We start from the raw sequence: 26,484 nt of genomic DNA, 5'->3' as shown, positions 1-26,484 counted from the left end.
AGACAGAAAAAAAAAAACAGCACAAAGAAAGTGAAACAAATTGTTAAGTGGAAATGTAATGACAATTAAAAACAAAACAAACAGAAAAATAAACTTGCCAGTTTGGTGAGTTAAGGGTTATTGTAAATACTACACATTAGAGCAAAATGGAGCCAAGTGTAAATATAAGAAGGGATGTAAGTGTAGGTGGGATATATAAACGGAGGAAAAAAACCATGTCTGACCACGTGCTTTTGTCCTGTACCGTTTCACTCCCCTGGTCAGCTGAAGTCACAAGTCCTGCAGCCCACCCCCTCCCCTCAGCTCTCCCCTCCCACCTGACACGGCTGCCTGCTGGCAGGCTTCCTGCCCAGGCCCACGAACTGGGGCCCATCCAGCCGGTGGCGGCCAATCTGATGCCGGGCCTGCCTTGGCAGTCGACTTGCCCCTGGCTCCTCAAGGGGAGAGGATTATTCTGATTCTTTCTAACGAGGGAACCAAAAGAGGAGCAGGTGGGCAGGCCGGCAGCTCAATGCTTACATTGACAAGATTGGCTGAAGCTACAGTGCCACCTGCAACCTCCTTCAACTGTTAGACAAAGGCATTTAAACCAAACCTCCCACGAAAACAGTCACTTGCTTAACTAAGGACAGGGTGCCCACGGTGGACTGTCCCTGCACTTGGGGCATAAGCCTGTTCCAAAGAGCAAGAATCACCCAACCGGCACCCAGACTGAGAGCACACAGCCACGCCTTCGAACAAGCACACAGGATTTCCCATTCAAAATTTGAAATTAAAAGCACGCTGTTCTTTGCCCTTCTTGTTTAACATCCTAATGTTCTAGGTTTCCCCCCAAAGCAATTTGGCCTCTTAAACTCTGAGTGCTTGTAAATTTCAAGGAGAGAAATCCTTTCAACAAGGTTGGCAAAAATAAATAAGAGTAACCAACCAACAACGCCCACCCCCTCCCCCCCCCCTCAAACAAACAAAAAAGATCCAGCCCTTTTGGAAGGAGGTTCCTGTACAGAGCGACACATTTATCCCGATAAGGCCAAGTCTGCTTAACCAAACGTTTGTATATTTGATTTACTGGATAAAAAGAATGAAAAAGGCAGATTCCACAAATGACTACCAGAATTTCATGCCAAATACATAATGCATCTGAGAACACAGCAATCGTTTTAGACTTTTTTTTTGAAAAATAAACTGAATGAGGAAAGCCATGCAACTACACTTATCTAGAGAAAAGTAAACAGTGAACGGGCAAGTTTGGGGGGAAATTGCTCCAGGGGTTAAGGGGTTTGTATGCAGATCTGAAACTTGTTACTGGCGGGGTGGGGTGGTGGGAGAGAAGGGGAGGTGACAGAAGAAGGCGGGCGGGGAGGGGAGGTGAGGGTGTGGGAAGGGCTCTGCAAACTAGCTCCTAGGCAGTGCTGGTCTAACCCTGGGAGAGCAGCCAGCTGTGGTGCGAGACATACCTCATTAGTAGTGAGCTTGTCCTGGGGTGTCTGTGGGGACATGGTGGGTGTCGGCTGGCTGGAGGATGGGGAGGAGGAGGTGGAGGAAGTGGAGGAGGAATGGCTTTGCTGTAAGAGATCTGGCAAGAGGTGAATGCGACCGGCAAAGCCATTGCTCTCATGATGGCTGGCGCGCTTTTGGTCAATTGCACTCTGCAGAGAAAACAGGCACACTGGTCTCGCTCGCGCGCCGCTAACATTGCCGAAGACCCTACTGATACCTGACCGCTGGCGGCGCTCTGTGACTCGCAACTCTGTTACGTCATCAAGGGACGACTGGAGGAACTCAGCCTGAGCTGCTCACGCCGCCTCGCCAAATGCCGAGGCTGAGCCGACAGAATTCACAGCACCTCATCTGGAGACCGCAGAACCCAAACAGCGGGTGTTTAATCTGGTTTATCTGCCACATGAGCTGCTGTTACCAAAACCACTGGCTCTTCTCTTTCCTTTTTAAATCTGTCTAAAGCTCTAGAAAGTACCCGTCACTTCTTTGAATCCCGGTCTTGTCCGGACCAGGCCCTTCCCGCTTTCCATACGAATGCACTGCCAGAGCATGAAACACACTCAGGGAAAAGTCCGAAGTGCTACACAGGTGCCCTGCTCCACTTAAATGAGAAGCACATCCCTTTCTTCCATCTGAGCTAAGAAATGAACAGACCGTTGTAAGACTTGGTAATCCAAACGGAGCACGCCTGGGTGGCACACGATCCATATTCAACGAGGGAGGAGCCTAACGCCCGGAGCACAGAAGAGAGGCCCCCCCCTGCTCCGGCTCCCGGCCCCGGGCAGCTCCTGCCTGCCTGCCTAGCCGGCTCCCGCCGCAGACCCCCGGCCTCGGAGCCGAGAGCTCCGCGCAGACCCCCGTTGCCCGGCTGCAGACCCGCTGCAGGCCGCGGCGTGCCCCCTGCGGCTTCTCTGCGCTCAGACGCAGACCGTGGGGCTCGCGGGCTGCTGGGATGAGGGCTGCCGCGTGACATGCAGGCGAGCGGGGCGGGGGCCCTGCTGGCCGCCTCGGGGCATGCAGCACACGACGCTACCCTCCGGGTAACCCTCGGGTCTCTTGTTAGGTGAGAACAGACGATGATGTAGAAACAGCATGAGTGAGTGAATGAGCAAGTGGGTTAATGACTACAGGAGAAGCCAGCCTCCAACGAGGAGCGAGGACGCGGGTACCTGGCGGACGATCAGGGTGCCCTCCTTGGACGGCGTCATGGCTGGCTCACTCTCCACGTCGTCGTGGACGATCATGGTTTTCACGGACTCCGTCTCACCGTTGCTCAAGTTCAGAGATGACCTATTGAGACAAAATCCAGATGTGAAGGGCCATAACCCAGGAGCCGAGGATATACGGTTTAGATTTTTCACCTTCTCGGAGTCCTAAGAGGAGATCGGGCTACAGGTATAAAGTTTCCTCAAGGAAAATAAACTGCAGTTTCCCTTTTTTCACAGCCTCAAATTAAGAAGAAGAAATGAAACACACGGAGGACTGGAAGAGGCCCTGACATGCACACACACCAATGAAGAGAAGGAGGAAAACAGAAAGGCCGTCTGCAGCTGACTCCACGACAGGGAAACGTTAAACGTTCACAGGGTCAGAGGACAGGTTTACAACAACTGGTCCCAAGTGGAAAGAAGGCCCAGTGGGGACACTCATCCTCCCTAAAGTAGGGTGGGACTGACGCGGCTCTGGCGTCCTCCGGCCCCGAGGTGGGCTCCTCGGGCCCTTCCTGCTCCACGTCGTCGTCTTCCTCGTCCGTCGTCCCGGACTCCTCACTGGACGAGGAGTAGTCTGTCACCTTGTGCGGCGGCCGCACGTCTTCCGCCGCTCGGAGCTCTCTGGCCAGGGCCGTCAGGTCCTAGTGCAGGAGACAGAAAAGAGGGTCAGGCGGGAGAGCGACGGGGAAACGGCACAGGGCCAAGCGCTTCGTTCTCACTATCCATCAAACGGCCACGCCAGCTTTGCCAAACTGTCTTGTAGGGTGTTTACCGGTATCATGGAGGGGAGCTCTCAAAGCTTTCGACAGAAAAGACGAGACCAAGAAAAGTCAAAAAGATAAAACAAAAATAGAAAACAAAAAATAGAAAAGATTTTTTTAAAAGTCCAAGGTGTTGTACACAGTTCAAACCTCACAGCGGTTAAAAAAAAAAACAAAAAACAAAAACAAGAGCCGAGAGCATTCTTTTCCGGCTATAAAACTCTGGATCAACAGATGTGTGCAGATAGACCTTGGTAGTGTGTTATAAAGACGCCCGCCCCTGCAACAAAGTCTTCTTTTGAGGAGATTTTGCAGAAAGCAAGATTTTAGTTAAACAGGGGTGATTTAAAGTACTTATTTGGTGAGGTTTCTCACTCCAACTTTTATTTTTAAAAATTTCCAACTGGCAGAAAAATGAGAGTGAAGTGAGCACAGGGTGCGGCTCACATCTGGCTTAACCGAGTGTCAGCAGCTCGCCCCGTGCGTGAACCGAGTTCCTGAGGTGTGCTGTGAGACAGCGCCGCGGTGTGTCTGGCCGTGGGAAGGCGGCTGGGCAGGCTACCCCGCGGCTGCCACGCGCGTGCTCGCTGGAGGGAGGCGCGGCCCAGGGTACACGCTGCTGTTCGCGAGGGCTTCACTTCCCTTTCCTCTTCTACATGCAGACATTGTAAGACCCAATCAACTATCCAAACATAACTTCCGAGCTTGATTATTATCTCTATTCTACATTTTCATACAGAAGTTCAACGTATGCATCTTTCCGCTTAAAATTTTTACTGAAAAAGTAATGATTTTTTTGGAAGGCAGGCTATGTGGCCACTCTCTTCCTTTTCCTTCTGGCGGTCTCTTCTTCTCACCAGTTAAGAGCGCGCTTCTCCCCTCTGAGCCGGAGCCTCTGAGACAAGTGGGCCGGGACCGGCCTGAGTCCTGCTCGCGACTTCACGAGAACAGCTGCGGCTTTTTGTTAAAGTGACTTTAAAGAGCCGTATTTAATAGTAAGAATGAACGCATGCAGCAAATTTGGGGTGTTAAAACACATGAAGCAAAGATTTAGGGGTTCTAATTCTAGAAAAGCGCAAGTTGAGGAAGGAAGAGGCATGTCGGTCGAATACAGGCTAAAGTTAGAATGCCGCTCCGACGCTGAACTGTTCAGACGGGGCTTACCACTTCGCCCTTCGGTCAGCGGGGTCCCATCGAGCCAGAGAAGCCATCGGTGAGGAGGAACACACAGCACAGGAAGCAGGGAGGAAAGAAGGGGGGAGGGGGGCACAGAAATCAATGCAAGCGGGAGACAAAACCCCAGCAGGCTCAAACCCCCAGTTTGAGTCACAGGCTCAAGCGCCCAGTGACGGGGCAGCTGCTGCATCGAGGACTAAGGAGAAGAGAAGCAGCCACGCTGCCACCCCACGTACCAAAGGGCGGAATTTAAACCGTGGGAGAGTTTAAGAAGGTGGTGGAGAAACATCTCTTCCAAAAGCCAGTATTTTAGATGCCCACTCATCAAGAGCATGTAAAGGTTGATGCCAAGCAAAGAGACAGAAGGCTTTTCTTTCTTTTGTATTTTTTAAATGACTAAGGATGGCGGGGGGTGGGGGGGTGGGGGGCAGCGGCACAAGTGGGCCAAGGTTTACAGCTTTCCTTATAACCCCTCAAACCTGCGAGACCCCACAGGGAGGCCTGCCGGCCGCGCAAGGAGGAGGCTTTAACAGAAAGATCTCCCTCGGGTTTAGAATGAGTAACATGGATTCTGTGCAATTCTTACAGCGGGCTTGAGAGGTCTAAAAACTTCCTTTTTATCTTCAGGCTTTTTTGCTGCATTTTCAAGGCGCTGAGATGGCGAGCCCTCAGATTTGGATGATGCTGTGAAGTTCAGAGACAAGAAAGGCCGAGTCACGTAAACATCTGAGTGTGGGCCACGAAGCCACCCAGCCCACCTGGCCCCGTCCTCTCCCCTCATTAGCCTTGCTCACAGCAAGGTCTCCACGCGCTGGTCTGAACCCCGGGGTCTGTGACTCCTTCCCGAGAACCCTCGACTGTCACACTGCACTAACACGTGTTCACAGCTCCTTGTTACGTTACATCAATAACACAGTAGAGGGAATTTCCACTAATCTATTCTTACGAGTAGGTTAAGATAACCAATATTGATGACAATACTGATGGAGTTTAGACTCCGAAGAGTGGGTTCAACCCTCAGCTTGGATATTTAGCTAATCACCTCGGACGAGTTACGTAAACTCACTAAACTGCAGTTACTTGAATCTGTAAAGTGGAGACGATATATATCCATCTCCTGGGGTTACTGTAAGGATTAAATGAGACAATGCATGGACAGCGCTCAGCATGTGTAAGCTCGCAAAACCTCACTCTTTACTATTAAAATTATGACGACTATTATTAGTGTCACTAGCAAACCTACACTGAAACACTGTTTTGTATTCATAATATGCAGCTGTGAAAAATCACAGGTCTTTTCCATGATTGAAAAGGATTTCCAAAATACAGTCTACCCTCGAACAACACGGGCTGGAATTTCGAAGGTCCGCTCACATGTGGATTTTTTTCAACAGTAAATAATTCCGTACTACAGGATCCACAGCTGGTTGGATCCGTGGGCGTGTAACCACGGATGCAGAGGAACCGGGGGTACACAGGGTCGACTACGGATGAGGATTTTCAACTGGTGTGTGTGTGTGGGGGGGGGTAATCCCTAACCCCTGGGTGTTCAAGGGTCAACTGTACTGATTGGAGCCCGATATGGTGAACAGGCACAGGGAAAAGGAAAGGCAGGCATCCTACATCTCACTCTGAAGCGCTCCCCGGAGCCGCTCTGAGACCCAGGGTGGGAGCCGGGCTGGGATCCTGAGTTGCTGGACCCCGAGGAGCTGCCACTGCCAGGCCTGGGCACCAGCTTCTCCACTCTCTCCCAGAGCAGCCTGGGCTCGATGCTGCTGTTGGAGAAGACGACGAGAACAGCTAATGCATCATCCCAAGACGCAGGGTCAAATTATAAACATGCACACCATGTCATTCGAACGCAGGGATGATGAGAAAATCAGCCTACCTACAGCATTTAACGTGAAATTCACCAAAAGTTACAGTGGCCTTATTCATTGGTTTTATCTCAGATATCTTAACAAACCCAAAATGCTAAAAGACGTTCTACCATTAGCAGACAAATCAATCTTCTCTGGGTGTGAGAGGAAACGCTACTGTTTGGTCTAGAAGTGTCACGAGTTCTGTCTCAGCTACAAACTCAGTTTCTTACTATGAAAAATTCCACGTACATAATTACACACAAAATCAAATTACACACAAATTCCCAGTACCGACCACCACCCCTCACGGCTCTCAAGAACTGACACTTATGCAGTACACTCATTCTTTCGTGCCCTGGGCTGGAAATGTGACCGCACACGGGCCACGGTGTATCCCTGCCGTGGACACACCACAGCATGAGTTTTCTCGGTAAGAATTAACACACGGACTCGGGCACAGGAGAACCCCGCAGCCCACCCTGACCACTGAAGGCTCGGAAAGCTCTGTCTCTGCAGCTTCTGGGCTGTCACCCATTCCACTTCCTCATGTTATACCGAGACACCAAGAACAGAGGTTCAGTGATGATCAGAGTACAAAACACCCAAGACGACCTTTTCTTCCTCTAAAACGGGTGCTTGCTGGTCGACGGAACTGAGATGATGACAATATTCTACAGCTGAGAATACGGTCGCCACCAGCTACATGAGGTTATGGAGCACCTGAAATGTGGCTAGTGCAGCTAAGGAAATTAAGTTTTAATTTTCTGTAATTTAAATTAACTTCAATTCAAATTTAAGTAGCCTCATGTGGCTAACAGCTACCATATAAAACAGAATGGCTCTAGAACCTGAAAATACTCCGTGGTTAATTCACGAGTGTATTGCCAGCTCTGAGTCAACCACTCTCTTTCTTCCGTAGCCTGTGTGTGATTTCCGTACACTCCCAGAGCCCCCAAACATCCTTTGGATAGCAGGCCCTCTCGGGTTACAATTCCCTTAGAATCCCCCCCCTTCCCTGCCGTTCCTTCCTGTTACTCTCACTGAGGCAGGTAGTTTTCACCTTAAAACTGCTGCAATACACAGTCGGATTTAATCTCTCTTTTCACCACAGATCAATTTGATGTCATTCATGTGAATGGACTTCACGGCATTTTCTTTATAAACGGATCACCTCTCAGCCCCATGTTTATGAGCATTCTTATGCAAGCGGACGGTATAAGACCGCAGGACACTGCGTAGTAAATCTGTCCCTAAGCTTCGCTCTTCTCTTACCTGGTGGAGTTTCTCTGACCTGCTTGGCTATTTTGCTGCCCACTGCCCTGCAGCGGGGAATCCCGACGGGACAGGACGGGGGACCGGGACGTCGTTCTCACAGGAACCTTTGGGTACAAAATACAGCAATTAAATGACTGAAAACATGAGGAGGAGAAGAAAAGACTACTCCCTACCAAACATGTCTCTAAGGCAGTCCTAGTTACCTTAGCCTTGCTATCACCGGCCTGCCCCCAATCGCTGATCCTTCTCTGCCCTCCAGTGACACAACAGAAGAGTAGCCCAAGCCGTCAAAGGCACTGGGACCACCTTTCTATGCTCCTAACCACATTTAAATGATGTTGGCACTGAAGCTTGGTGGCAGGGCACGTACAAAGCATCTTACTGAGATAATGTGAGAATCAGGAAAACAAGCTCAAAGAAACCAAACAGTGGCCTACAAATGGATCAGCAAGAAACAAAGAATGCAGGAAGCAAGAAAATACTCAGAGGAGGCAAATTCCAAGTGGAGAAAAAATAAAATGTGCCTTTTTGTTTAATTTCAGCATTAAGTAATTACCAAACCAAACATTTTAAAAACATGAAATTTAAAAAAATCACCCAAACAGAAACAAAAACCCCTCAGTTAAAAAGAATCGTTTTTTGGAAACATTCATGTTAATTTTTTTCCCTTATAATACCTTTTCTGAAAATTCTGGTATTAATTAATGGTGCAAAGTAATTGATAGCTTTTGCATAAACTTAACGCGACAGCTGCTAAAACAAACTTTGATTCGGTCTGTTCTAGAAGCACACCCTTGGGAGACGTACTCTTAAATTGCTTTGGTGCCTGTGCTTAAGTACAGAGTCAGCGACAGCAACGCAAAGGTAACTGGCCGATGGCTGAACCTAACTACCTCACTATGGACTCTTCTCCCACCGTCAAAAGTTCCTCTGCCACTGCCCCTTAATCCTGGTGACGCCACCACACCCTTAATTGAAATAAATAATTTTTTAAAAAAATAACGAAAAGGAAAAAGAAGCACGCATCTGTCTTCCTGCTTCTTACCCTTGGAGGCACCTCGTCACTGTCTGATCTAGACCAAGCCTTTTGGGCGGGGTCGGGTACCTCCGACTTAGAGTCAGAACTCTGACTTAGCACCTCACTGCGGGAAGGTGGACATGGGTCCTGAGAGCGAAGATGGTGGTGTGCAAATTTGGGAGGAGAAGGGTCACTGAAGGAATGGGATCGCGAGACAGGGGAAACACTGTTCTTGAGAGATGCCAGGTGGGACCACTGTACCTTACAAGAAAACAAAACACAAAACATTCAATGCGTTCTGCAGAAAACGCTTTTCTGGTCAATACCAAATCCAAAGCGGGAGCCGGGGCAACGCACAGGAGGCGGCTCAGGACTAGGTCAGCCAAGCAGTACAACAGTTATGCTCTAAGTGGAGAGGTGGTCTGGGGAGCACAATATGTAGAAAAGAACAAATGTACATTTATAAGGAAAACTCTTAATATCCAGACAAATATTAGAGAGCAGTAAATGTGAAGATTTAAAAAAAAAAAAAAAAAGCCTCACAGCGCTCCTGTCTGAGGGGCCACGTGCGGCATGCAGTTCTGCGTCAAAGCAGCGTGGACAGGCAGAGAGGGAGGAAAGCGCAGGACGGACATCGCCACACGTGCACGCCTCTCTACCCACCCTCCCGTTACCTGGCAGCGCAAGACGTCTGACCAAGTAACAACAGAGCCACATGTTTACTGTGCAAAGACCAACCCCGCGTGTTTTGACAGATTATTAAGAGTGTAACTTAAAAACAGCCAGCTTTTCAAATACACCACCGATTTTCCTTCTTTCTTGTCCCAAGTCTTAAAACACTCCAACCCCACAGAACTCCACATATCTTTGTACTAGGTAGAAAAAAAAAGAACTCTGATTTCTTTGTATCCTATGCAGCACTAGGAGTCCCTAAATGGACTGCTGAGGGGGGGTATTCCTGCTACTTGACAACTGAAGAAATAAGACAATTCCTTGGCAACTGAGTTCATCTGGTCACTTCTAAATTGGAAAAGCAATCTCTGAAACAATCTGCATTTTCTTGAAATTATACTTTTTGTTTTAAATAACTGTTCAATGTTGAAATTTACATAATTCTAGCTATATATCTATTACATCATCACATTTAATAAAAACAGGAAATACCAAATCAGGATTGGTTCAACCTTGCCAAGCGTTAAGATCAATTAGTTCCGAAAGAATGTTTTCGTAAGTACAGCTTTTGGCCAAAAGCAACTTTAGGTAGAAAAGGGACTCTTTTTCCTGGCCCTACGTTAATTAATCAGCAGTATAAAAAGCAGTCTACATAATTCATGAACTCCTATTTTCTAAACTGTTAGTGGCCACATAAAGATTTTCTATTTACGGTAAGTACAGCGTTCATCAAACCTATTCTCCTAGTCCCCATTCCCCCTTCATCCTGTCCCGCTTTCTTCTGCATCCTTCTTCTTTCCATTCCTCACTCTCTGGAGTCACCCACTGGCTTGTGCGTCAGCTCTTCTGTGAATCAAGACGCTGCTGGTCTCACGTCAACACCAACCTCCCAACACCCGCCCCGCCGAGCTTAATCCTGGGTCTTCTTTTTTCTGTAAAACTGCTCCATACCAAGGATCTTTATTGTAAAGTGCATTCAAGTCCTCATCCGGGTTTGTGTGAACGCCACCGCTACCTCTACCGTCCCCCAACACATGCAAACATCAGTGACAGGTAAACTCGGGCTCAAGGACTTGTGCCCAGTACTCCGGATGACACGGCTGCAGGGAGCAAAATGCCTGAAAGTCAATGATTTTCAGCAAGAGTGGGAACCAGCGTCTTAAGGGTCTCTGAGATCTCTGACGCGCGTCATCTCCGCTGTCTGCTTTCTCCGCCAGACAGCACGGAGGTCCCCGACCTGGGTGAGGCCCAATGCTGAGGCCGACCCAGTGGCCTCTATACTGACCTACTTCAGGAAAACCCTCACCCAACCCACCGGGCCGTAACCTTTTTTGGATGTTGAACCTTTTGAGAATCTGATAAAAGGCCCCTTTCCCAAAAATATATGTACATTTGGACAAATCAAAAAAATTCTACGTGGAATTTCAGGGCCACCCACTCGTAGAACTGGCTGGGAGCCAAGGACCCCAGGTTAAGAAAAAGTCTCCCTCTGTGTACTTATGACACGAACTTTCTAAAAACTAAACTGAAAAGTCTTTGCATTTGAGAAGGAGGCACTTGTTTACGAACATCTGAGTCAGGGAAGGCAAAAAGTCAGAAAGAAGAAATCACTGAATCCAGATATTCTTGATAAGCACAGCAACAGTCTTTAAAAAGAAAATCCTGTTTTGCCCTCTACCAACTGAGGCTACGTCCTCTTCCGTCTAAACTCCTCTGCTAATCTCTTCTCTCTCTAAATGCGGTAACAAACCAAGCTGAGCAGTTCAAGCAGGCTGGCGGCTCAGTGAGCCTCTGTGTGCATCTCCTTGACCCACAGCCAACTGGCCGTTCTACCTGTGGCTCGGCTGGTCTCTGCAGGGCAGGGTGCACAGACTCGGAGTTGCCATTGGAAAAAGACTCTGATCTGGAAGGCACTGGCGGCTCCAATACTCTGCCTGTCTGCTTAGACTGGGCTTCAGGGGAGCTGTGGTTAGTTTTCCTAAATCTATCTTCCACCTGCGTCAGAGAATTAGAAGACATAACTCAGGGTTAGTAGAAAAAAGCAGAGATACCGAGGAAAGCCTGAAAGTGGAAGGAGTCTAAAAAGAAATCTTCTGTTTTCTTCAACTACAAGAAAAGAGAGGAGGCATATACCACTGGACTAGGATCTGATGCAGAATACGGAATATTCATGAAGATAAAAATTTAGAGAGGCGGGCTTTAAAATCTCCCCCGGCAAGAAGTCTAGGATTGCACGTGAAGATAAACTCGGAAAAGAATTAATCTGTCGCAACCAACTAAACCCACGGATTAAAAGAGCGTCACCAGGAATCTAACACACGTTTCATTCCACGAAAATTAAAGGCACTGCAGAACAAGCAGGACACTCGCTCCCGCTTGAACGTGCCGTGTGAGGTCCGGCACGGCGGGAGGACGCCTCCGCCCGGGCCAGCAACCCGCGCTCTGCAGTCTTCCCGGTCCACCCTGCCAGGGTCCGAGGAGCGGTCCTGCTTTGTCGCATCCTCACTGGGAAGCTCTGGGAGCCCAGACGCCCCAGTTCAGTAGCAAACCCGGATCACCGAAAAGCCAGTGAATGGGGCCCAGGCAGGCTTCACCCTCGCGGCGGTTTTGGAAAAACAGATGACAGGCCACCCTGCCCCTCGTTTACAGCATAAAGAAAAATGCTGCCACACAGCCTCCTCTCTTTCCGTCTCCTGGTCGGCGTCCGGGTCCCCCGAGATCCGCAGAGCTCCGAGGCGCCCCGCTGCCCTCTAGACAAACGCTAAGCAGGGAAGAGGCCCTCCCTGCCCCCCGGGAGCGCGCACGAATGGCGGGGGCCGTACCTCGCGGGCCCGGTCGGCGGGCTCGTGCTGGGCCTTAGGCTCGGCGCCGTGCAGGCCGGCCTTGCTCCTGTCCGGCGGCGGGGGCGGCCTCCGGGGCTCATGCTGTAGAGACAGGAGATAGGCCTGTTCCTGCTGCAGCTGCCTCTGGAGCCGCTCTGTCTGCCGGTGCTCCTCCAGCTCCCGCCAGCGGCACTCCTGGGGGGAGAGGGACACTCAGTCCGGGGCCGGCGCCCGCCTCGCCCCGCTCACTTCTCCCCAACACGGCGTTCACTGACGCTCGTTTTGTGACACAGCACAGCAGCCGGGATGTGAAATGGCAGGTTACCTGTGGGAAAATCTGACAGCTTGTCGCTAAGCACACTGTTACCGGACAGAGTAGGAGAGAACCCAAGGCAATGCTGGTCTCGGCGGTTCCAAAGGACACTTGGCGTACTCTAGGTACAGGTCCTACGGCACGCGCCTTGAACCGCCAGCTCTTGGCATTCTAGCCTGTTCACCGAATGCTAGGTGCTGTGCAAAACCTCGTCTATGTACCCAACGAGAACAGTTAACTCAGCAACGGGAAATAAAGAGGGAAGCAGAAGCCGCCTCGACGTGGGCCCGAAGCGGCGCGACCCCAGGGGGGCGGTCGGCCCGGCCCTGGCCAGCGCGGGGGCCCTAGCTGCGGGACGGGGCCGGCGCGGGGCGTTACCAGTAGCATGGCCTGCTCCTGGAGCAACTGCTGCTGAAGGAGTTCCAGGTGCCGCTGTTCCTCTTCCAGCTGCCGCCTGATACACTCCTGCCACACAGAAATCAGCCGGCAATCAACGGATCCCCGAGGAAAGCACCAGAGCCACCTGCCGGGGCGCCCGCAGCCACCCGCCCCGTCCTCTGGAGCACCCACTTAGCGACCCATGGCTCAGGCAAGCCTACTGCCGAGGATTTTCCCAAGGACTTCAAATTAGTCTTTAAGATCTAAAGAGTCTAATAAATGATGACACGCACTCAGCGATGGGGTGTGTGTGTGTGTGTGTGTGTGCGCGCGCGTGTGTGCGTGTGCGCGCGTGTGCGTGTGTGTGTGTGTGCGCGCGTGTGTGTGCGTGTGAGTCTATGAGAGAGATAAAGGGAGAGAGACAGGGAGACAGAGAAAGGGGAGACAGGCGTGAGGTGACGCGTTCTCAACGGGAAGAGAATGATAAAGCTCTGTAACAACGAAGACACATCCAAAGGACGTTACATAAAGAGGAAAAACCCAACCCCGAAGGTGCATGCATATTTGAAGGGCTGGAGACCTTGATCTATGACAACAGACTAGTCTCTAGCAAGCCCGTATCAAGGATATTCTCTCCCAACTCTCAGGATTTTGGGGGAGGCTCAAGTATGAAATAGGCGTGAACATCACTTCGAAAAGTACAAACATTTTACAAATAAAAGACATCTCCTTCCTTTTCAACAGGGGAAAAGCTCACTACTCTGGAAGAGGAGTAGATTGAGGGATCTGAGAGGAGAAATTTTAGTTTGAAATTCAGATTATTTATTTACAGTGTCTACCGCCGACGGAGGTGCACACCTTAAGATAAAAGCAGTCATACATCTGGGCCGAACAGGAGTTTTAGTTAACCACTCGCCCTGGCGGAGAGAACGCTGGGCAGGAATCATGACAAATTTCCTCAGGAACTTTTTTTCCTACAAAGCAAATTTAGCCCCAAAACGCCAATCTGGGGTAAAGTGTATCCACAGGGCCGCTGGCAAAGGCCCCCTAGTTGCAACCCAGGCTCCAGTCCCGGGCCTGGAAGCCCCGCCCCCACCCCGACAACAGAGAGGCCGCCGCCTCCCAGCTCTCCTCCCCCTCCCAGCTCCTCCCCGAGCCGGGCAGAGCTGAAGCACAGCTGTGAGCTCAGGTCACCGCATCACTGGCTCTCCGCCTTCACGTCGCAGGGACAACCAGACAATGACCGACACATGTACACAAACACAAACACGCACATTCACGCAGAAATGACAGGTTCCTACAGCACGGCTGACACGGGGAGCGTTCTGGAATAAAACTGACTTTTGATGCTATTTTTATAAAAGAAGAGATGAAGAATACTTGCTATACACAAAAGCCAATGACTCCGTTAGAACACTGAAGGTTAGTATTACATTCACACCCTCTTCTCCCAATCAAGTTCAGAGAATTATCCCTCCGTGACTTAACTGTTTCAAGTTTATATGTTTTCTCCTCTTTGTAATCCCCAAGTATAAATCAGAACATGAAAACTAAACTAAACGCACCACAGTTAACAGGCCAACAACGTCAGTAAAGTAAGAGATCAAGAGAATCACTTAAATTTCAACAGAAAAAGAGAATGTAGACCCAACACTGGGAAAACCCGAGGCAAAGGAGAGTAGCTGAATGATCAAATCTGGAAGCTAATACCACTGTTTACAAGCATCTTAAGTATGAACTTCAGCTACCATTTAAATTGGTCCCCCTTCATATATTTTTTCCTTGCTCAAAGCTCATAACAAAGAATGATCCATTCAAAGACGTGAACGGCAGAGAGGCTATGATGGGATTCACGCGGACAACGCAGACAACAAAAAGCACCATTTCTGCCTGCACAGGTGGTTCAGGAATCAGACTCCTAAAGGCAACGTTATCTGACGTGAAAAACATGCTGCAGATATCACTGAAGTCTGATCGCTTCTGGCTAATGTTATCAGCTCTTCTAACGTTACGTATGTTCGTACTGAATTATATGCAAATATATCTTAAAATATTCAGTTAGTCACTGGATACTTCAAACACTCCTCATAGGAAGTGTCTTACAGTTGGTTTGAAATTTCATTAGACACATTCAGAAATCTTTCAGGCATCGTACTAGCGGAGACCACCCTGCTGGTTTCAAGAGGTTATTCTAAAGTGTAATGGTGCCTGTACCTGCTGGTAAAGACAAGAGATTCAATTTATTGAAGTGAGTATGCTTCCAACTGTGTTTCTGCATTTTCAGACTAAAGTCCTGAACACGTGTGCACGTGCGTGCATGCTTTTTGCCCCAAATCCCCCAACTCTGCAAAGGGACAGGCCTCCCCGAGTCCCGCCGGAACACCCTCCGAGCACTGACCTGCTCCCTTTCAACTCTCCTCTTCTCCTCCTCCGCCCGCCTCCGCTCCTCCTCTTCCTTCCGCCGCCTCTCCAGCTCCTCCAGCCGCCTCTTCTCCTCCTGTTCCCGCCTCCGCTGCTCACGTTCCTGCTGCCTTCTGGCTTCCCGCTCTCTCCTTTGTTGCTACGGAAGTCAAGCAACGCAGTCAGCAGACTCTCCAGCCACGAGAGGGAGAGCTCGTGGACCCCACCTGCACCGGCCAACTGTTTCCACACCGCCCCTCCGCTCACGTACACCAGCTTCCTTGTAGGTACCAGTGAGGGTTGGGTTTCGCCTGAAATCAGTTATTCCCCGTTCTTCGCTGAACCACAGCAACGAGGGGACAGGGAATCCTGTATCCTTGAGTATCACTAACAGGTTACCCCGGGCCCTTAAGTCAGAAGAAAAGGAAGAGAAATGAATACAGGAGAACAGAAATAGGGCAGAGAAAGGAGAGAAATACTTAAAAGAGGAAAACGGCAGCACACATCAGGGAGAGAAGAGGTGACACCAACGAGAATAAGAGACGCTGTTATTATTACCATGAATGTGAAAACCGCCAAGAGCACAAGCTCACTCTGTGTCTCGCATGGCGCTAAGTACCTGACCGTCTTCCTTCCACGTCCTTTACCTAATACAATTCTCGCGACTAACCTAGGAAGCGCTTCACTCCTGCTCCACGAGGAGGAAACAGATTCAAGAAGAGAGAAGTGACCTGCCCGGAGTCACCTGGGTGGTAAAGCCCCCAGGTCGAGGGCCACTGTGCCTCCCACCGCTATTCAGAGAGCATCCTGCATCCCATCAGCGAGTGCAGAAGGTGCTACTGAGTCAGCAGACTCGCTCCGACAGCCTTTCCTAACGCAGACCACCTGTCAACCCCTCGGTACCTGGCAGCGTGAGCCCGGATACACGTCTGGCCCCTTCTCGTCCGGCCCCAGACATCTACCTGTCGGTAAAGCACGGCCACCGCGGAGAGTATAAGTCAACCAACTCCTCCCACAAACGTGCAGAGCGCTGGCCTGCAAAGGGATGCAGCCACTTTGCAGCCCCCCTGGGATGGAGAGGTGCCCCATCTCAGCACAGCGGCCGCTGGCTGGAGACTGCTACTCGGCACCTGAAATGTGCCCAGCACATGAGGGAGGAACTGAGTTTTTCCTTTTATTTTACTAAAGTTAATTTACATTCAGAGAGTCTCTAGCGCAGCTCCAGAACCACAACCACAAGACAGGAAGGCAGGCGGAGACTAACCATCCCCCTCAAGGTCAGTCAGACCAAAGGAAGACAGAAGAGAGACGGCAACCAGCGTCGACCCCTCAAAACTCCCCCTTAGCTCCTCAAGCCAATCAGATTCAAGCAAACAGGTCAGAAGAGGCAAAGAGTATCATACACCGAATTTTACCACCTTCAGGTAACGACATGACTTGCTTGTGAGCCAAGGTCTCGCAAGCAGTGAATTGTCAGAGGACCGTCCCCCTCGGAAAGGTCTGGGCTTTCCCTTTGCCTCCCCACCTCCCGGGGGAGATGGTATGTTTTCCAGCCGGCTCTACAGGCCAGCAAGGCAACCTTAGTTGAGGGGAAAAAAAACAAAAAACACACCCAGAACTTTTATGTTCTTATACTCCCAGCTCATTCTTTAAGATAGCTACTTTTGCACGTTTCATGATGTATCAGTATGATACAAAATTACTAGATATATCTCTATCAGATACATGCTCAATTTTTTTTTTTTTTTTTACTGATGGAATGCAAGATTCAAAAGCTTTCCGGGCCGCCGTACTGCGCTAAACAATGCCACGTGGCCACAGCCACCACGGCAACAGCCTCAGAGATGCACCCGCTGCCCTGTCCTTACAGACCACACAGGCTACCAAAATTCTTTAATTTTTAGAACGGATGCTGAAGGAAAGGTGCCACTTAGCCCCGTGGGATCACAAACCAAAAAGAAAAGCCGTGGCTTCACTTGCTCTCTCCCCTCCTGTTATTTACATACAGAATCTTGAAAAATTCTTTAGTTCAAAAAAAGCAGAGCCGATGCCTTGGCTGTTATCAGCAAGGACTCTTCCAGAAAGAGCCAGACAAGGAGAAAAACTGCAGCTAGAGTCCTGGAAGCTGCCACGCCGCCCTGGAAGCAGGGCTGCACTCTGGCCGCCACACAGCCATTAAGTCCAGATGCGGGCAAGTGTCCACCTCACCCCAGCCTCGAGGTTCAAATTTCTGTCTCCAGAGAAGACAACGGGAGATCGCAAAGGAAGAGCGGGGCGGGGGTGGGTGAAGCAGCACGGAGCTGGCCTCCCACCCGCTGGCCCCTCACCAGCAACTACAGCCGCCTCCGCCTACCGAGGGCAGGGCTGACCCTGGTCCAGCCCACGCCCAGGAGCCTTCTCAGCTCACCCCCTGCCTCGCACCCCTGAGCTGTGGTCACCCGGAGTCCCGGCAAGTGACGGGACCCCGTGCACATCCTCTGGCCTCAGTGAAAGCACTCGTTCTCATACCAGGCAGGAAGCTCCAACGTGGTGAAACGTGCAGAATCCACTGCTGGGGGTTATTTCCACCTACACTGAGGGCAGGGCTCCCAGGCCGGTGGGAAATCTTGACTTCATCTAACTAAATGCTACTAAGAATTTTTAATTTTCAATTTTAAATGCCCTTACAAGCAGGCTTTTCCATTTTCATTTGTGTTTAAAATTTTTTAATCAAAGTACTAGACTTTAAATTCACCACCCTCAAGCCGTAAGATATACATCTTTGTTAACAGCCTTTCTTTTATTTATTAACATTTGCTATGTTGCCGCCCCATGATCACTTATATCTAAAATGCCATGTGCCGTTTTCATTGTTGTTAACTAGTGACTACCTGGAGAAAAAAAAATCTCAGGCCAGTTTTTAAAACTTTAAAAGAATAAAATTTATATTTAAAAGAGTAAATAAATCTATGTTATTTTGTCCAAAATATATACATACATACATACATAAATCGTAAAAAATTGCCTTACTCTTGCTTGTTTGTTTGCCTTTTTATGGGCCCATCATAGCATCACCTGTAAAGTCTACACCATAAGACTCCTTTCCATATGGTCAAATGGGTCAGGTATTCTTTATTCTAGAGATTAACCCTCTCACAGCCCTTTCTTCTCCTGGGCCGACCTACACAGGCTGCTCTCCAGGCATCCCATCTGTCTGCCCACCTGCTTCCTAGGAATACTTCTGCACCCTCTCCTGTACAGGATCCCTTGTCAACTTCTCTCTTATTTGCCGGAACACATCCTCTAGTAGTTTCTTGAGGAAGCGTGAAGACAAGTAGAAGACTTGAGAGACTCTGTAAGTCACAAAAGCTCTGCTCCCATGCTGGGCATATACTTCTGGCTGGGGGCACTAATTTCCCTTCAGAGTTGCAAAAGCCCTGGTGTGTCACCTTCTACTTTCCGATGTTGCTCTGGAGAATCTGAGCCCATTAGGATCCTTGACACTTAGTACCACCCACACCCACACCGCTCTGTCTGCTCCCCTGACAGCAGCTTTTACGATCCTCTTTTCATCCTTGAGTTTCTAAACTTTCAAGATGATGTATGTGCCTCTGAATGGCGTCTTTTCCCATTCACTGGGCTGGGTCCTCAGTAAGCCTTTCAATTCAGAAATTATTTCTTAGTTCCGGAAACCTGTGTGAATTCTTGCTGCATGTTCCCCCTCTGGTATTCACTTCCTGGACCATTTGGTAAATGGGAGTCAAACCACCTGGACTGATCCTGTTTTTCTTCTGGTCTAGTGCCCCTAAACTTATCTTCTCTCCCCACTTTCTGGGAGTTTGAATTTATTAAAATTTTTTTAAAAACTATTTATTTTCTGAATAGTCTTGCTCCATGATTTTTATACCTTCTCTCTGTAACGATATTAAGATTTCTGTGCATGTGTATATGTGTGTGTGTGAGATATTTTCTCTGTTCCCTACATTGTCTCTATTTCCTTCAAGCTCCTTTTTCTGCGTGTCCTGGAATCTTTCAAGTTAAAGATTCTTCTGCGTCCTCCATCTCGGGCCATCTACTGACACGCAAGGCAGCGAAAAGCCAACTGTCAAGCTGTGGCCGTGAAGCTTCCAAGTTAGGTGACTGTGAGGCAGCGTGACCTCGTCCCTTGGGCGGGTCAGTCTCTGAAGAGAGGGATCTGTGCAGTATTGAGTCCTCAGGTGAGGAGAGGGTGCAGTGGATGGGGGCGCCTGGAACGGGCGTGGCACCAGCGGATGGGCGCCAGGTGAGGCGGGTGCGCTGCCGTCATGCTCATCAGCACTTAGCTCTTCACGGATGCCCGGTCTCAGCCTCCCTCTCCACGGCCTCAGCTGCGCCTGAATCTCCGCTGCTCGCCTGTTCCAGGTGGCAGGTGTCGGCCTAGAAGGGGGAGCAAAGCAGCCTGGCTGCAGGGGTGAGGGCCCACTGCTCACATATACCTGCTCTGGCCCCCTCGCCACCTCCCATGTTGGACTCTCTTCCAGCACTGGCAGCATCAACCTTCCCATGGTCTACGCTCTACCACACACTCACGTCCACAACTGGGCTTCCATTCTTGTTCTCCTTGTTTAGGCCATCTTCAGTTCTTCGCAGTCATTGCACTGGGATTTCTCAATGAAAGTGTGGTAAACATCAAGTTGTTCCTGTTCAACTCTTTACCAAAGTCGATATAATAAAGTTACTATGTAATTACTTAATTAAAATAATTTAAAATTATTATAGTAAGCTTAATTCAAAACACACGTCTTAAAATAACAGCAAGCAAACACCTTACAAACAGGGACAGGCTACAACTAACGATCTCAATTGTCAAGTGAAAGGCTTTTTCTTCTTTGGTCCTGTGGAAGTATCATACTCTTGGTTACCATAACAACACACAAACAAAGGCCATAAGCTCCTTAAAAGTAGGGACCGTGTTTCGCTCATCTCCACCCGGCTCCCTGTAAATATCCAAGATGCCGTGATTTTCTAACATTTAGCATCTAGAATAAGACTAAAGAATCCATCCGTATCTCCAGGTCCAACCAAATCATAAAGCCATCTTTTCAGGATCACCTAGTAAGTTGCACGGTGGGCTTGAAGAGTCACTGTTAATCTGGATAAAGCCTCACACTTTACACAACACACGCTTTGTGCCTCAGGATGTTCTACCAGGCCTTTTAAGGTGGCTCTGGAACTCAAATCAGAGATCTCAAGCTCAAAGGTTCACTGAAGAATGGCTGTAAGTTTACAGAACAAGTCCTTTCTTTCCAGAGATACAACAAGGATACAAATGCTGATTCACCCATTTGAGAAATATTCATGAAGCGCCACGGGTACACAAAGGTGAATCAGACACAGCCCCTCTCCTCCAAGTCTTATAGGTAAGGTAAGTCACACACTTTTTAAAAATCCACAAGACAACGTGGAACGTGGTATATTTCCCTGGACTTGCCCACTCAGCAAGTCCTGGTCGGCAGACTGACGGCCAAGGCAAAGAACAATGTAGTTACCGAGTCCTCTTCCACATTATGCTGTAATATGTGAAGCTGTAAATTGGACCTAGAGCAGAAATTTAAACTCCAACCATACAAACCACTACAGTCACAACAGGCCCTTAATTGCGGGGGTGGGGGGGGGGTGTATGTGTGTGCTCCCGGGGTAATTAAAGATTAAAGAAAGCCCTTAGTAAATACCTTAATAGATTACTAATGTGAAAAGCTGGCCTCCTGCAACAGAACTTCAAAAGAAAATGGTCAAAAATGAAACATATATATCACTAGCAATCAGCTAAGCAACATCAATCCACACTAGATTAACCTTCTGCCTGTGATTTCAAGCAACAAAACCCAGGAGACTCTAATGAACATGCCTGCTCAGGTTAACCCCATTATGAGCAGTAAACATGATATAAAATCCTTTGAGGCATTTTCAAACTGTCATTCTTATTTTCTTAAATCATTCTTTCTTTAAAAACAAAATCAAACAAACTGAAAAACTGCATGATGCTGTAAAGTGATTTCCAAATCTCTCCAATTATAGAGATTTCCTTATTACTTAAATTTTTCCAAGCATGCCTGAGTAAATATGTACTTTTCCAGCTATGCTTTAATTACATTTAAGTTCTCTTTCTAGATTGGTATTTAAAAGCAATGCTTTCATCTCACAATTCGAACTTTTCTACATAGGTCATGCTGATAATAGTGGGGTCCGTTTACAGACACTCCACTGGACTTACAGGCTTTAACAGAAACTAAACTTTAATAAACCAATCTATTCTTCAGGTTCGACTATTTCCAAGAGCTTTGGAGTTCATGTGGCTGCACATGTACCAGCAACCCCTGAGTTTGTTAAGTGCAAGTTCTGATGAACTTTAGTTCAGAAACTACTAAACTACTTCGCTTCTCCCCAAAGACAACTCTTCCCCATCTTTAGGCAACAAATAACATTTGCTGAATTAAAATAGCGCTTACAAAATTTAACTAGGAAAAAAACACTAGACTGGGACGCCAAAAGAACATTTAAGAGCTGAGGACTTCTGAGAGGCGAGACAGCAGCCCTCTGGCAAAAGCAAGGCCCGCGTGCACAGCACGGTTGGAGCCGAGGGTGGAAGGCGCGCACCCTGTGCTCACACGCGCTCGCCGTGAGACACGAGCGAGGCGCCCAGCAGGGGCCTCTGTGTGGGCAGGGGGTGAGGACACGCTGGGGGGAAGCGGGTCCCCGCACTGTCCTTCTGAGATCTCACAGCCAAGAGACAACCACAGGGGCCTGCCACGGCTCGCTCCGTTTTTCTTAGAACGCTCCAGGCTTTCCTAGTGTTACAATTTATCTTCAAGACGAATCCCACTTCGCGCAAATGTTCTCTCGCTCTCTCTTTTTTTAAAAAGGCATCGCACCTCCGCTGGGCCAGATGCGCTCATTTTAGAGGTGAAGGCTCTCCTGCAAGTGCGGAGACCGAAAGACAGCCACGTGCGGCAATAAAAAAAGGAAGGCAAGTGAGGCCTTCCGGGTCAGGGCTCGAACATGGCTCCCCCTACAGAGGGGCTGACCTCCCCTGATCTCTCTTTTTTTTAAAAAGGCATCGCACCTCCGCTGGGCCAGATGGGCTCATTTTAGAGGTGAAGGCTCTCCTGCAAGTGCGGAGACCGAAAGACAGCCACGTGCGGCAATAAAAAAAGGAAGGCAAGTGAGGCCTTCCGGGTCAGGGCTCGAACATGGCTCCCCCTACAGAGGGGCTGACCTCCCCTGACCGAGCCTGCAGGTTTGTGTTCAGCATCCGCAGCAGCCTCCAGGGCCTCCATTAAGCCCGCCCATGTAAAACGCCTGCCATTTGTCCAAGGCCAACACAAACAGGGTCCTCAGGAGCCGAGGAGGGTAGGCTGGGAAGCCCGGGCAGCTCCGCGCCTCGAGCCCTGGGCGTGAGCGGCATCGCCTGCGGCGGGGCTGCCCGCCCCGCCCCGCCCCGCCCCGCCCCGCCCTCCTCGCCCTCCTCGCCCTGAGGCAGCAGCGCACGCATGCGCGCACGCGCGCACACACACGCCCAGATCTCCACCGTGGTGAGCTCGCTGCACGTCTGCAGTGTGAAGCCTGAGGCTGATGTGAGACAAAATTTTTCTCTTGCTTTACTTTGTTTTTCATTTCTTCCACTTCCACCCACCTCTCTAAAACTGGGGTCACTACGGGATCTGCAGAAACGAGAGACGAATGTAAGCATGTGTCCTCTTGGTAGAAGGAAAGCAGAGGGAGGAGTTGCTGGTCTCACGCCCACACGCGCCCCTCTCTGCGGGAAGCGGAGACCCAGAGCCCAGGGACGACGGCACCTCCGGGGCTGAAAACTCGGGCAGATGGTAAAGAGAAGGGATTATTGTTTTAAATACCTGCAGAAAAATTCTGACAGTGGGGAGTCTGGAACATCCTACCAGCAGTTCAAGAACAGAAAGGGAGACGCAAGCAGCAGAAAAGGGGACTCGGCCCTCTAAGAGGAGTCCTTGGCCGGGTTCGAAGTCTGCAGAGCACACAGTCATCTTCACAAACGGGTAAGATCGGGAACACACAGGGAATCGCAGTTCTCCCTTTTTCCGTCTTTTGTTTTTAAGAAAAGGATAAGTTCTAACCTCAAATGAAAAGTTTTTGTCTCTTATCTGTAATAAAAAGATTATGCAGTTTTTTTTAAATGTGCTGTTGTTATAATAGTATCACAGGTTTGCTAAAAACAAATCTTCCCCAAGAAAGTTCTTTTTTTTTTGAATAAAGTAGCACACCAAACCATAGACAAATGTATCTTGCTTTTACCAGTAAGCTGACAGTCTCCACGAGGTCAAAACTGAAAAATTATGAATTAGGACCTAAGTGACTTCAGTATGTAACAGGTTCAAAAACATATCCAAAGTACAGCAGCTAACTAAGTCACCTTAACTTAGATCACTAATGGGGTTTTCTCCAGGACGTCTTGTACAATATTTCTATTAAACTTAGAGGAGGAATGAGAAGATGTGATCATGTGTGGCTGTCACAGGAATGGGCGGAGTAGGTAGTAGGTACCAAGGCAAGAGTCAATGGAAAAAAAGAGCACAAAACCATCAGGATAAAATGACAGTATGGGGCTTCCCTGGTGGCACAGTGGTTGAGAGTCCGCCTGCCGATGCAGGAGACACGGGTTCGTGCCCCGGTCCGGGAAGATCCCACATGCCGCGGAGCGGCTGGGCCCGTGAGCCATGGCCGCTGAGCCTGCGCGTCCGGAGCCTGTGCTCCGCAGCGGGAGGGGCCACAGCGGTGAGAGGCCCGCGTACCGCAAAAAAAAAAAAGACAGTATGATGAAATAATCTTCACTTCGGCTCAAAAAGAAAAAACAGAAAAAAGAAAAAAAGTAAGAACAGACTGGGAGAAAAAGCTGGCCAGGGTGGGGAAAAAAAATTAGCTAGAGGCAAAGCTCTATGTGATCCAAAGGTGTGATGATGCATCTACATATAAAAGGTAACAGAGTAATATTAAAACTTTTCGATAGAGGGAGATCATTATCACACGGGGCTCTGAACCTGGGTAACAAACTTAGAGTAAGGTGAGAAAACACGAAGCATCCAGAAGAGGGGGACAAGTGTGAGGGGCAGGAGAGGAGGGGACGAAACCACCAGTGTGAACTCAGCCGCACGAGCTCAGCACGCTCCCAGTTTCCTCCTGGGACCATCCAAAAGCAACAAGAAAAATCCGAAACATCACTTTCAGCAAGACTGGCAGACAGACTTGAAAATATCTACAAGGACTTCCAAGATGTCCAGTTCACACAGGAGCCAAGGAAGAGAAAGCAAGAGAAACAAAGCAGAGAGATCCCAGCAGCAGCAAATCTCAACGGGCACCAAGCAAGAGCGGAGGATGTATGTACCATGTGGACTTCTTACAGATGAAGGGCCTACGAGGGGCACACCGCTCCCCCTACCTGCGGCGAGGTTCTGAGACAGTAGGGGGTGCGGAGAAGCCCTTCGCCCCGATATATCGGATCTGATGGCACCTTGAGAGAAAGGAACATCCACTGTTTCCCTACAGCCTCGACTTTGGGACCATTTTCTTTGCCAGTCGCTGGTAGAAAGTTATCTCCTTTCAGTTTTAAGCATCATTTATCTTTTGAGTGAAGATGACCATCTTTATCTACTTTGTTAATAATAACAAAAGGAATCCCTTTTCCTCATACCTTTAATGCCAGTAAAGGGCTACAAATCATTTATGGCGCAAATATTCCCAAACCACTTCCTGTGGCCTTAATTACCAGGCGGACAAAAAGGCGCTGGGTCACCAAGAATCCACATCAGTGGATTCTGTTCCTGCAAACGCCACCGTTTCAGGACCCTGCTCCACCTTCCCTGATTAAGAGGTTAAAAAGGTGACGGTGAGTTTGAACTTTTACTGAGAAGCTGAAATTACAGGGCTGACTGAAGCCAGTAAAATGCCGCGTTCTCACTTAGGTGACAACCCTGATTCTCTAGCCTCCATTTAGCTGACAGAACAAATCGCTTTAAAACCTCAGTTCCTTTCCTTGAGCCATCGCTGGCCTAACCCCATAATCCTCACCCTATCATGTCCAGAGCCTGGATGATGGACACCTATCTCACTGTCACTAGGCCTGAAAGCAGCTGCCAGGGCCTGTGTTAGAACGGGGCTCCAGCTGACCCAGTCCTTGATCCTTCAAGTTATAAACCACCAAACTCCCCTGCATCACTGAGCTGAAGGAAGTACGGCCCAGGGTTAGAAAGGACAGTGGACGACACTGCATAAAGCAGCAACTAGAAACAGCCAGAGCCTCAAAACTCAAGCACTCTTGTGTACTAAGTACACACGGTCCACGTACAGCCTGAAAAACCTCGGCACCACTCAAGGTTTCTGTTATGTTCAAAGAGCACTGAGTCTTAAAATATTAGAAGAGAGTTTGCAAATAAACTGCAAAAAGTTACATAAATAGCAATGCTGCCCCTGCCACAGAGCAAGGTTGTGCCCTGGGTTTTCCTCCAAAGCGCTGGCTGAATACTTCCACTCTCCTTAGGTAGACAGACACGGGTTTTCTACACCAGGGCAAACTGTGAAGTTTCAGAATTCAGACTATAAACACACAAAACGAAGCAAAGATTCTCCCCACAAAATGTACCCTTAAGTAACTCGGGAGAAAGCATGCGTTGTCATTTAAATTAAACTCCACTGTACAGCATCAACACATGGCTCTACTGTTGTTTGGGGTTCTTTTTCTGGCACGAAGGATGAAGGTGAAACAATAAGATGTATGAATTAAACGGAAACAAACTACTATGAATGGGAAATCTGAAGCTGTGATATATATAGTAAAAGGCAATCAGGAAATGAAAAAAGACTCTTTTGAGCCCCAGGTGAAATATGGGGAAATAATGTCTTTGTGAATTAAAAATGAAAAAGCTGTGGGTAACCATATTACCAACGTCTATAGTATTAATGAATTAAACGAGCAGGTGGGGGAGGTCCCTGGTGGCGCCGTGGTTGAGAGTCCGCCTGCCGATGCAGGGGACGCGGGTTCGAGCCCCGGTCCGGGGAGATCCCGCATGCCGCCGAGCAACTAAGCCCGTGTGCCACAACTACGGAGCCTG

The 26,484-nt window shown here is 49.1% G+C and overlaps 1 protein-coding gene across 43 annotated transcripts in view; it reads right to left on the bottom strand.

Annotated features, from left to right (window-relative positions):
* Positions 1 to 26,484, bottom strand: part of MAP4K4 (mitogen-activated protein kinase kinase kinase kinase 4) — a 173,981-nt gene that overhangs the window by 17,022 nt on the left and 130,475 nt on the right. For 2 of the 43 annotated variants that reach the window (XM_024116611.3, XM_024116613.3), the window contains exons 13-23: positions 15,387 to 15,548; positions 12,989 to 13,075; positions 12,298 to 12,492; positions 11,309 to 11,470; positions 8,831 to 9,064; positions 7,783 to 7,889; positions 6,272 to 6,423; positions 5,235 to 5,332; positions 3,177 to 3,352; positions 2,670 to 2,790; positions 1,458 to 1,649 (exon numbers count right to left, since the gene is read on the bottom strand). In XM_024116611.3, the coding sequence (XP_023972379.1) occupies positions 1,458 to 1,649; positions 2,670 to 2,790; positions 3,177 to 3,352; positions 5,235 to 5,332; positions 6,272 to 6,423; positions 7,783 to 7,889; positions 8,831 to 9,064; positions 11,309 to 11,470; positions 12,298 to 12,492; positions 12,989 to 13,075; positions 15,387 to 15,548 (1,686 nt within the window). The remainder of the gene's footprint in view (positions 1 to 1,457; positions 1,650 to 2,669; positions 2,791 to 3,176; positions 3,353 to 5,234; positions 5,333 to 6,271; positions 6,424 to 7,782; positions 7,890 to 8,830; positions 9,065 to 11,308; positions 11,471 to 12,297; positions 12,493 to 12,988; positions 13,076 to 15,386; positions 15,549 to 26,484) is intronic. The other 41 variants (XM_055088943.1, XM_055088967.1, XM_055088945.1 and 38 more) reach the window with 27 other exon arrangements.

The sequence above is a fragment of the Physeter macrocephalus genome, chromosome 12 (genome assembly GCF_002837175.3).
Source record: "Physeter macrocephalus isolate SW-GA chromosome 12, ASM283717v5, whole genome shotgun sequence".
In the NCBI taxonomy this organism is placed as follows: domain Eukaryota; kingdom Metazoa; phylum Chordata; class Mammalia; order Artiodactyla; family Physeteridae; genus Physeter; species Physeter macrocephalus.
This window is presented reverse-complemented; position numbering and strand designations above follow the sequence as displayed.